This window comes from Bidens hawaiensis, unplaced genomic scaffold (assembly GCF_021521415.1).
Source record: "Bidens hawaiensis isolate Kalapana, Puna unplaced genomic scaffold, B.hawaiensis_p1.1 tig00051185_1, whole genome shotgun sequence".
In the NCBI taxonomy this organism is placed as follows: domain Eukaryota; kingdom Viridiplantae; phylum Streptophyta; class Magnoliopsida; order Asterales; family Asteraceae; genus Bidens; species Bidens hawaiensis.
Genome location: NW_027499160.1, coordinates 97,222 through 109,281, shown reverse-complemented (window position 1 = coordinate 109,281; position 12,060 = coordinate 97,222). Strand labels below are relative to the sequence as shown.

The window sequence follows — 12,060 nt, the reverse complement described above, 5'->3', positions numbered from 1 at the left end:
TAAATGTTTTGATTCACTTGAGCGTAATTTTGTATGACATCCTTTACATATAACATTACTATTCAATGAAAAGTTAATGCTGACACAAATGTTATCAAATTTGATAAAAGTAGAAGTATTGACAGGCCTGGATGTGGCATGTCGGAAGTTTTCATCATTTTTTCTTAAATTTAATAGTCGTGGGAAATATATTCAATTTGCCAAATCCCGAATCTTTTGATTATTTTCAAAAATGTCATTGAAAGTAATTTCAAAACCTAATCACATTTAAAATTCTAACTTTCATTTGCTTTACATATTCAAGTCAAAACTTTAAACTCATAAACAAGTCTAACGATAAATCTATTTGTATTCTCAAACTTTTAAAAATATTCAGATTACATTTTTTTTACCTGCAACATATTTTGAGAAAAATGTAGTTAATTTGTATCAACCAACCTATTTACTAACTTTTGACCCGTAACAATCAAATTAAATTCCGCAAAAAACCCAAAACAATCATTGATAAAAAAACAAGAAACTAAATATGGTAAACTTTATTATATTTGAAAGTGATCGGTGTCACAATCCTATGGCCTAGGCGTGTGACCAACAGTTGGTATTGGTTTTGTAAATGTATCAGAGTTCAACGGAAATATTTAAAAAGTATATATATATATTTTTTGAAATATTATTTATAAAGCTTTATTTATAATAAAATATTAATATAGCTTTTGAAACATTTTATTTATAAATCTTTAAATAATATTCAATTTATTTGAAAAGCTTTTACGGATAATAAATATCCGAGTGTTTTATTTATAAACATCGTTTGATTTACAAATCATATTGTTTATAATTTTTGAATACTTTAAAACAATGAGTCATCTCTACCTTGCGAACATCCACTTCATGAATGGCTCTAATTCTTGATGTTGTACTTTTCCTGAAAAGTTAGAAAATACGTCAGCGATGTGCTGGTGAACACGCTGACGCTAAAATATTTTCTTTTACTTTATTACCCCTCAAGGTTTACACAAGCCTTGACCCATCTTGGCTTAGGAATAATAAAGTTGTAATACAATTTACAAACTCAGGTATCTACCTAAGTACCTTAGCAAACACCGCAGCGTTCGACATAGTTATGTACCTATTCGTATACACATGGTCATTACTCTCCGCAGGTGAGCGTCACTATAACCAGGTGTTGTGTGCCCACCACATATGTATGGATCCAGACAAACATACACGACAGCCTGAGGGATAAGCTTTTACTTTTGTTTATAAATGTTTTAGAGACACGTAATCACATGTAAACATTTTCATATAACACGTTTGACTCGATTTAAAACAAGTTGTAAAGTTTGGGGCGTATTCACCTTTTTGATTTGGATCGGCTTCAATACACCGTCTGATGGTCTTTCCCGTTGCTATCTCGCACCTATAGTACGAGTATAACCTTTTCTTTTGGATCAGCTTCAATACGTTGTCCGAGGGTATTTCCCTCTTCTTTGTTATCTCACACCTATAGTATGAGTATAACTTTTTGTTAGTCGGATATATAGTCTGGCTCAAGACCTCTAGTCTCTTTTGTAAAATCTTTACCTCGATTTTATTTTCTTTATGAACCTATAGTTCAAAACATCTTTTCTTTATTTTAAATCTTTGGTTTAAAATATCATTTCTTTCTTTTCTTTTTCCAAGTTAAAACTCTTTTGTTCTAACTTACTTCTTTTAATTAAGAAATGTATATTTTTATTTTACTTATTATTTAAGAATAATAAACTTAAATAACATTATCAACTACAACTATTTTCTACTTTATCTTTTCCTTTTCTTTTATAGTATGTTTGAACCTATAGTTTAAATCATATATTTTTTATTCTCATATTCGGACCTTTAGTCCATCATGTTTTCTTTACGTTTCCAAAAAGTATACATATATATATATAGATTGATTTATTTTGAGAACCACTTTAAGTTTTAAGAACTCGAAAGAACTCAACGTACAATTTTTTTTACACATGTGTAATACGTAAGTGTAAGTGATGTACAAAAATTGCTGTATTTTTTTACACACCGAATCGACTTTTTACACATGTGTAACTAACGTTTAAACTTGTGTAATTATCAAAAATACTTATTCTCTCTCATGCTTCATTTTTTAATCAAATTTAATCTCAGCCACATATTTCATACCATTTAATTAAATGTGTGGTTCGAAATTGAGTTCTTAAAGTTCTTAGAACTCACCATGGTTCTCAAAATAACCCTCCCTTATATATATATATGCATATATTCTTTTACTTATATTTCTATCTTTATTTATTAATAAAGATTACTTTACTTTTCTTTTATTTCTTTTCTTTTATTATTATCTAAAATCTTTTTAAATTAATTTCGTTTTATATATAACCAATAGTTATATTTATATCTCTCTCATTATATAATTTCTTTACTTTTCTTTATTTTCGAGGTATTGACCATACTCTTGACTATGGCCTAAACCTTTATTATTTTATTAAACTCACGGGCAGTACTTCGACGTTAGCACGCATATCGAGAATCTTAAACAATACCTACTTGGCACGTAAATCGAGGCACACCGGTCATCAAGTCTTGTTGGCACGCACTTCAAGGCAGAACGTCAGGTCGTCTCTGGTCGGCACATACTTCGAGGCGGAACATCGAGTCGTCTCGGGTCGGCACGTACTTCGAGGCAGAACGTCGGTATGTCGGGGTATCTTTGGTTTATTAGTACGGATTACGAGGTGGTCGGTACACGTTTATCGAGGTGATTTTAGAGAGAGTGTGTGTTTATTCTAGAGAGAGAAAGACGTGTGAGAGTTTGTGTGTGAAAAATGAAACCCACATGGCCGCTATTTATAGACTCTTTCTCGGGACCCATCGCGATACGCGATGGTCCTTGATCATGCCATCGCGTATCGCGATGCATGCATGATGAGTCATCCCCTTAGGGTTGCCACGTGGCAACACATAATGCCACCAGGTGACACGTGGCAGGACACATGTCACTGTGTCAGACCTCGTCATCGTGATACGCGATGACATTTGGTCTAAGGCCGTCGCGTATCGCGATCAGGCATGGAGGCAGATTTTTCATTTTTGATTTTTAAGTTTATAACTTTGACAATTTTGGTCCTTTATCTTTTTGAACTTGGTATTTCTGACCCGTTATTTTCGTGATGTTACAATCCATATATTATATCCTTACAATTTAATACACACACAAACAAATATATATATATATATATATATATATATATGAACATATTTAAATCATATATTTATAATTTATAAATGTATATGACAATATACAAAAATAATCAACAAATAAATGGATTGATTTTAATAAAAATTGATTAACTTTTAAGCATATATTTATAATTTAAAGATTAAAAAAATCGCTTCGGAAAATGAAAGCATATTCAAATTTATTTTTTTTACAATCTTTAACAATATACATATATAATATGTTAATGATAGCATTTGAAATTATATTCTTTTCAATCTTTAACAAACATGGTTTGTTGTTGATTTTTAGATTTCACCAAGTATGTTGTGAAATATATTATAATAACATATAGTAGTATAATGTGTAAATATTTATTTTAATAAAAATTTATAGATATAATATAAATAGAGTTTAAAGAAAAGTAAATATTTTAATATTGTTAGTGTAAAGAGAAAGTTAATAATTATTGATATATGACATGTATTAGTTTTGAAGGGAAAACAATTATGATAATTAACCACAAATACTAAAATAAATAATCCTTTTTTTTAAATGTTACAATACAATTAAATATAGAAAATATTGTTTTGACAAAATGGCCAAAGACGTCATTTATGTTTGTACGATTTTTCAATTGACGTCATTTGGCAAATTTAATGACAAAAAGCATTCTTTAAGTTTCAAATCTCTATCACGTTACGTCCTTTATACTAACGGGGTTAACTTTTCTCGTTAAATCTGATCATGTGCAAATTTTATATTTGTTTAATAATTAAAACTAAAATATGTAAAATTTACACCTACACGCACACTCTTTCTCTCTCTTTCTCTTGTTTCTTCTACCCTTGCTTTCAACCTGCAGGTTATCATTTTCAAAAAACCTAAATGACCAAATTAAACCTTAAACACAATTAATCTAATAATCCAAATTCTCTCTAAATCAAAACCTTAAAACCTAAAATCAACTCATTTTTTCTCTCTACTCTATGTCTTTATACCACAAGAAACCATCACCGCCCATTGCCACATACCACCACCGGCCACCGCCACATACTACCACCGGCCACCACCAAGTCTGTGTAGGTAAGGGTTTTGTGATCCATCTTCAACCCTTTTGTACTATTTCATGTCTCCTCCAAAATTATCAATTATCAGAAAACCTATAACCCATATCTGTTCGACAAGCCCAGATTTGTTCGACATTCCTCGATCGGAACATACTGCTTCCGGTTCACTATTAAGCCCCCAGTTTGCCGGAATTTGTACCCATTGGAACTTATTATACGCTAGGGTTAGCTGTTGTAACGACGGGTGTGTAAAAAGCTCCGGTGAGAGGGTTCCGGTGAGATTTTTGTAGCTCAGGTCTAATACTTGGAGATAAACGGAATTGCTTACTAGATTCACCGGAATATTCCGTTTATCTCAGAAAAGAAAAGCCCATTGTTGGTAGATTAGGGTTTATGAGATGATGATGATGGTGGCTCGTAGTGATGATGAGTAGTGCACTGGTGTTTGGTTGTGGTGTTGGTGGGTGTGAATATTTGGGAAAGAAGATGAGGGTTAAAGTGAGAAAACTTTTATTTATTTAAAGACTAAAATTTTAAACTAATTACGTAAATAGCCCCTGATGGGGGTAAAAGACCAAATTGCCCTCACATGATGTGCACATGACTGGATTTAATGGGAAAAATTAACCCTCGTTAGTGAAAATGACGAACCGTGCAAGGTTTTTTGAACATAAAGAATGTTTTTTATCATTAAGTTTGCCAAAAAACGTCTATTAAAAAACCGTGCAAACATAAAGGCTGTTTAGCTATTTTTTCTAGTGTTTTTTTAAAGATACATCAGTTCAGTTGAACACCAAACCAAACCAAACCAAACCAAACCAAAAAAAGTTTCCAGCTTCTTTCAAAACTGGGCATTTCACAAACATCAAACAAATGGCAACAACTTGTTCTTCATCGTCAACAATTACCACCAGCACTTTCCGGCCACTTCACTCTTCGCCGCCGTCACTCCGCCGCAGCAACCACAAACCACCTTCAAACCCCCTAATTTCCACTTCCACCTTTAACCCAATCAAACCCATTTCATTAACAAGACTCCAATCCACCACCAATTCCAGTATACCCGATCTGGGTCTTCTTCACCGTGCAATTCAGTTGGCCCAATTGTCACCGCCCACGTGGCAATCTTCTGTTGTTAGTAATTTGTTTATTTTTTTAATTGGATCGCCTGTTCTGGTAACCGGGTTGTCGATTTCTGGGATTGTTTCTGCCTTCTTGCTTGGGACTCTCACGTGGCGCGGGTTCGGTCCGTCCGGTTTTCTTCTGGTTGCTGTTTACTTCATCATTGTGAGTAAAACTTTGCTCAAAATTGATGTCGTTTTTAGGGTGAATGCAATGGCAAATGGGTCAACGAGTCAGAACGGGTTTCGGGTCAAAAGGTGTGCAAGCTGCGGTTTTGGGCTGAAACTGAACCGATAACCAAATTTACGGTTTTTGGATTATTCAAAACCGTTGGGTTTCTTCTTTGGTTGCTCTGATTCAGTTTGGTTTTTTCGGTTTCGATCACACCCTTTTGGCACAAATTAAAGCTAAGATGTTTGTGATCATAGTTGTTGTGTGATTTGAAAAGGGTATCATTCTTTATTTAGAAAAGTTTAGGTAAAATTAAAATGTATAAATCTTGAGGCTAAAGTTAGTTTGTTTCACCGTCCTTAGTAGATTTTAAAGATAAATGTTCTTTAAACATGAGAATTTATAAAATCTTTAGGTTTCTTTCTGTTTTCTGTTGTTAGAAGGTTTTAAGGAAACATGCTGCCTTTGCTTTATTGAGTTAAATCGATAATCTTGAACATTTCTTGTATTTTCTGTTTGTTTCATCATTTATGTCTCATGTGCCAGTTACGGGTGTTTGGATGTGTGGATAAACTAAATTGACAGCCACCACTTGTGTAATGATCTAGGGATCAAACTAATCAATTATTAAACTCTGAGATTACTTTCAAAACGCACATTCAAACACCTTCTAAAACATTTAGTGAATGAACAATCCTTCTAATCTTCAATTAATTAACATTAGGCATGCTCAAAATTGACATAAAAGATGATAAATTGTAGGGTACCGCAGTAACCAAAGTAAAAATGGCCCAAAAAGAAGCTCAAGGTGTAGCAGAGAAAGGAAAAGGTAGAAGAGGGCCCGGGAGTGTGATCGGTTCGAGTGCTGCGGGTTGTATCTGCGCGTTTTTTTCAATTTACGGAGTCGGTGGCAAATCATTTTTCCGCCTTTGGGAGCTCGGGTTTGTTGCTAGTTTTTGTACCAAGTTGAGTGACACAGTTTCTAGTGAGATAGGGAAGGCGTATGGGAAAACCACGTAAGTGATCCTAGTCTTTATGCATCTCTGTTATTATGCAAATTGTTAATAGTCGCAATTTGGATCCATTTATCTACGTAGGGGTTGAGTCAGTTTATGTTTTATTCTAATGAGGTAAAATAGAATGGTGTTTTAATCATATTTGACGTCATAACTTGTTTATAAGTTATGTAATATTTGGTAAAGAAGATGTTTTAATGACTCATTTCGACCCTATAGGAGCGGAAATGAGCAGATCTGGCCCAGGATTATTTTCAAGCTCGGGCTCAGCTGGTTTTTACTCATTAAATATTTAATTATTGTTTTTTTGTGTGTGTGTGTGTGTATATACATATATTTGTAATTGTACTTTTTTATATAAAAAGGTATAAATATTTAATTAATTTTATCATAATTTATTATGTAATAAAATTTACTATTTTTTTTTTCAATTCTATTAATAAATAGAAACATAGATATTACATCAACATAGCAGGTAGGCGGGCAACATGCTGCGCCGCCACTCCTTTTTGGAATTGCAAACCCTAACCTGCTAAAGACAGACCCCTGCCCCTTTGGAGTCGACACATTGCTATGCACAACCCGTTGGACCCTGGTTAGGAAACGGATAGCTTCCGGTGCCAAGGAGCCAAAGGTATCAAAAGCCATAGGGACAAAAACATGTTGGTTCTCTTCGCAGGCTTTAGCATGTTTATTTAGATAAACAATATGCTTGGGCTCGTTTCTGAACTGAGCTATGGGTTAGGCATGAGCTCGTTTCATGCTTTAAGCTAGCCAATCTCAAGTAGCTCATGTTCATTTGTCTCATTTACACCGTGATGACCCAGCGCCCTACCTGCCGGGCTACCATTTGTTTTAGGTGAACTAAAGTGCAATAGGTTCAGACTTGATGTTTGTATGATGCAGATACCTGGTAACAACATTTAAGGTTGTCCCAAGGGGAACAGAAGGGGCCGTTAGTGTTGAGGGGACCGCTGCTGGTGTTCTAGCTTCTATTCTTCTTGCATCTATCGGTTGCCTTTTAGGCAAGGTAACATCTTTTGTCGTAGGTTTCACTGTTTTATCGATGGTTCTAATTATCGGGTATGTATTGTTTTATGGGATACTAGATCAACGTTCCTGAGGCGGTGGTATGTGTGTTGGCGTCACAAATCGCAAACGTTGGCGAGAGCGTGATAGGAGCCGTGCTCCAAGATAAAGAAGGATTCCATTGGGTAAGTTAAAACTCTAAATCCTAAACCTTAGGTTTTTAATGTGTTAGTTTTTTTTTTCTTTTGTTTTGTTTGTTAATGAATTTAATCATAGCTTTATATTTGTAGCTCAACAATGATGCAGTCAATGTGATCAATATATCTCTAGGTAGCATACTTGCCATCTTGATCCAGCAATTTGTACAACGATTCGGGCTTGCATAAAATCATGTATACTGCAAGTGAATTTCTTCATTTTGTAACACCGATTCAAGTTTGTTGTAAATGGCTAATCTTAATGCTAGTTAGTAGCCACCGACTCGAGATTCTTTCAAATTTGTATCATTCACTAGAGGTGTCAATACAAGTCGGGTATGCCGTCAAAATAGTTTTGAAATTCTTGTGTAAATAACTAGTGTAGCATTAAATCTACTATCGCACAACAAATTCTATTATTAAACCGCTTCATCACCGTCTCACTCTCACATAAATCTACTTTCATGCTCGCTTCTTATGTCTTAAAATCAAGAAAACCTGAAAAACTTCACACAATAGCAACAAGGTGAAAATATATAAATCTTGGTTTGGCATCCAAGATTCCTATGTTTTCCATTTGTCTCAAGTGACTTATAAAATATAAAACGTTTATTAAAAAAATATACAAGATCAACACACTTGATGGAACTTGAGTAACTTTAGGCCGCGTTAGAGTTGCACAAATCGGGTATTATGAAAACCCGGAACTAGGTTTTTATTGAATTATTTTAAAATCGCCTAAAAGTTTCCCGAATGTTCCAGTTAAGAATTGAACCGGTTCCAGTCAAGAACTAGGTAGGAACCGGGTTTTTTTTATCGGGTACAAAAGTCAAGAACCGAGTAGGAACAAGACCCGACCGGTAGGAGAATATGGGAACCCAGTGGAACCGGGTATGGTAGGAACCGGGTCCGGTTTATACCCAAAAACGGGTACACCGGGTATTTGTATTTTAAAAGAAAACTAACCTTTGGGAACCGGTTCCATTGCTATATAGCCGTTATTGAACCGTTGGAACTGGTTTTTAACTATATAACATGTACGCATACTATAAATAGCTAGGTTTGGTGTAAAACTTGATAAACCACTTTTAAAACACTAAAACACATTCAAATCTCAATTACGCTTAAACCGGCAATCAATGGCAACTAATGAGAATGTTGTTATGGTCATCGACACACCAAGATGCCCCGAGGTTTGGGTTCATTATGATTTGTATGTTATGACCGACTCACAGGAGATGGCGCGGTGCAAGTATTGTGCAAGGTTTTTAAAAGAGGGGTCGAACTCCACTCTTCGAAAACATACCAATAAGTATTGCCGTAAAAAAGTTCGAACACCAAGAAAGCGGAAGCGTGAGAGTCGTCCGGCTCTGCAACTCAAGCACCTACCGCTGCCGGTAACAAAGTTTAATCGTCGTAGAGAGCGGGATTAAAATGACAAACCTTGTTTGTTATTTTAGTTATTATGTTTAATAATGTTTGTAATATGTTGTTTCTTTTATAATAAAATGTTCGTCGTTAATGTAATGAAGTGGACGATAAAAGACTAATAAAAAATAAAGCATGACTAATATAATAAATAAAGCAAGACTAATAAAACTAAAACTTACTTGAGAGTGGATCGATTGGTTCGTGTTACAAATTAAATTACTAAAACAAATAAAAATTACAAGTATTCAAACTCTTCTTCTTAGTCTTCATCTTCTTCACCACCCGATATCCCGGAAGAAAGCCTTTCTTCCACCACCTCATCATGATTGGATGCTCTAGTAGTATTTCATCTTCAAAGTTTGCCTTGTGTTGTATACGATCCACCGCATCCAAATGATCATTTAGGAAGATACACATCTCTAGAGACTCCGGAGTTAGTTTTGTTTTTCCCATTGATATTCTCCCACTAAAAGAAAAAAGCGATTCCGATGCAATCGTTGAAGCTTAGATGCTAAGCAAGTCACGAGCCATGGCGGAAAGAATAGGAAACTCGTTTTGCTTTCCTTTCCACCAAGCCAAAATATCAAGGTTGTGAATTTCACCGACCGGTGCACCCTCAACTTAGTTTGCTCCACTATATCGACCAAGTTCACTTGTTGGTGTGATTCCCCTTTGCCGCTTAGCCGCCGAATCATGAACAACATTCATCAAATTTATAATCTTGTCCTTGCACGGCCTATTTTTTTTGTTTGCTTCCCAAAAGACAACTTTGAGCTTGGACCATAAATTTGAAAATAATGATCGTAAAGTTTAATTGGTTGAAATATTCCTTCGCTTCCGTCGACAACCCCAGGTCGATCTCATGCATACCCATGTTGTGATATATTTCCTCGATCAATGCTCAACCCCGACAACATTCCAATAGGGGTTTGAAGCGACAACACAACTAAACATCGGTGGTATGTGATGTTGTGTGTGCGGTCTGTAGGTTATGATGGAATTTAGTTTTCGCACAAGATCGTGTTTTAAATTTATAGAATTGATTTCTACTAAGACTAAACACACACAAAATAGGCAAGTGTACCTATCGTATATGTAGAATAGTATTGGTAAGAACCAAGTAACGATCCGTGGACACAAATATTTCTAATAATAAGTCTTCGTTTTAACTTAATCGGAAAAGATAATTGTTTTGGAGTTGATTTTTAAACTTTCATAGAATAACACACACACACACACACACACACATATATAATAGGTGAACAAGAAGAGAAATTCTAAATGAGTAAATCAATTATATGAAGGTTGTCATCTAAGATCAAGAATTCACTCATTTCTTCCTTGATGATTATAAAGTAAGCATTTAATAAACTTGCCTTAATAATGTATGATAGAATAGCCCCTTGTTTTTAAGTGAACATACCCCATGACATAAAAGATGTAGCATGCATAATTTCACGTCTATCCATGAATATTTTCATGTCTACGACGAGAATGTCAATTTAAGTAGGCAAGTAGTTTAGTAAAGTATAGAGATTAGGATTGACTTTGATTTCTCAAAATACTAATTCTAACAACTTCGGGTGGTTATAGTTTAGTCACACAACCTCCCCTTGGTTGATTTAAGTAGGTTATAATTACACATTTCTTTAACATATGATTTCTTTAACTAGTATGATACCTAAGCAATCGTGTTAACAATTTTTTATCAAAACTAGATAAATAGATCATAGCTTAAATCTCATTATTTCTAAGTCCAATATAAGGATCCATGGTTTATCTTGGATAAGTTATCAAGATATTCTTTTTACCATTTCTAGTTTCCAAGAACATGAGTAAACATGAATGATTGTTAATCATCAACCTTGATTTGTTGAGTTAAAGTGATAAAACATTTTTCATCAAAGGATAATTGCAAAATAATCATGTACTTTACTAAAACTAAATTACATATTTAATATAATCACCAAGGAAATCAAAGCTTCTTCATAGGAAATTAGATGGTAAATGGAGTTTTAGCTCATAATGAGCATGGTTATGAACATCAAAAGAGATGAAGATGACAAACACATGATTAAACTAGAACAATCTAACCAATTATGGATGAATCTTCCTTCTTTAATGGTGATGGATGACGATGATGATGGATGATGATGATGATAACCTCCAAGCCTTTAAATTCTCCACAAGATCTTCAATATGAGTGTAAAGTGGGTGTTTTTATAAGTGAAACTCGTATATAACTCTCTTTAAGCACACCAAGTGAATGCAACATGCTCATCTATTTATATGTTGTCTGGGAGTCCAGGAACGGCCCCGTGATCCATGAGGCACGCCCCTGTGTCCATGTGTCCATGTGTCCACTTGCATTTAATGCTCTGTCAGATCGCACATTTTGACTCACCACGGGGGGGCATGCTTTATGAGGCACGACCCCGTATTTTTGGGTGTCCGCTATATTTTCTTTTGTCTTTTCTGAAAAGGTGACCACAACCTCATGTTCTCTGAAGCACGACCTCGTGTCCAGCTGTCCAATATATTGTCTGTTTTTTGCAGATTTTTATCTTTTCTTTTACAAGAAAACATGGGCGTGTGCTTTGCTGTTTTCTTGGGTTTTCTTTGATTTTTCTTCGGCTTTTCATTCGTTTCTTCGTTTGAGACTTGGATATACATGAAAATATATTTTAACATGATAAGTAGCTATTTGAACTATATTATACGATAGAAGTTGCAGTTTTAGAGATTATTTGATGCTAAAAAGATCTATATTTTTATATACATCAGTACGCATT

The 12,060-nt window shown here is 34.6% G+C and overlaps 1 protein-coding gene across 1 annotated transcript; it reads left to right on the top strand.

Moving 5' to 3' along the window:
• Nucleotides 1-5,133: 5,133 nt before the first annotated feature.
• Nucleotides 5,134-8,157, top strand: LOC143598884 (protein VTE6, chloroplastic-like). Its single transcript, XM_077076982.1, has 5 exons — nt 5,134-5,589; nt 6,358-6,611; nt 7,518-7,641; nt 7,721-7,825; nt 7,931-8,157. The coding sequence occupies exons 1-5, from the start codon at nt 5,176-5,178 to the stop codon at nt 8,024-8,026; spliced, it is 993 nt and encodes a 330-aa protein (XP_076933097.1). The 5' UTR covers nt 5,134-5,175; the 3' UTR covers nt 8,027-8,157.
• The last annotated feature ends 3,903 nt before the right edge of the window (nt 8,158-12,060 follow it).

Excerpts from the sequence above, each read along its gene's own strand:
- LOC143598884 (XM_077076982.1), top strand. The coding sequence starts at position 5,176 with ATGGCAACAACTTGTTCTTCATCGTCAACAATTACCACCAGCACTTTC. Across the intron at positions 6,612-7,517 it reads AAGGCGTATGGGAAAACCAC|ATACCTGGTAACAACATTTA; the intron begins GTAAGTGATCCT and ends TGTATGATGCAG. Across the intron at positions 7,826-7,930 it reads ATAAAGAAGGATTCCATTGG|CTCAACAATGATGCAGTCAA; the intron begins GTAAGTTAAAAC and ends TTATATTTGTAG.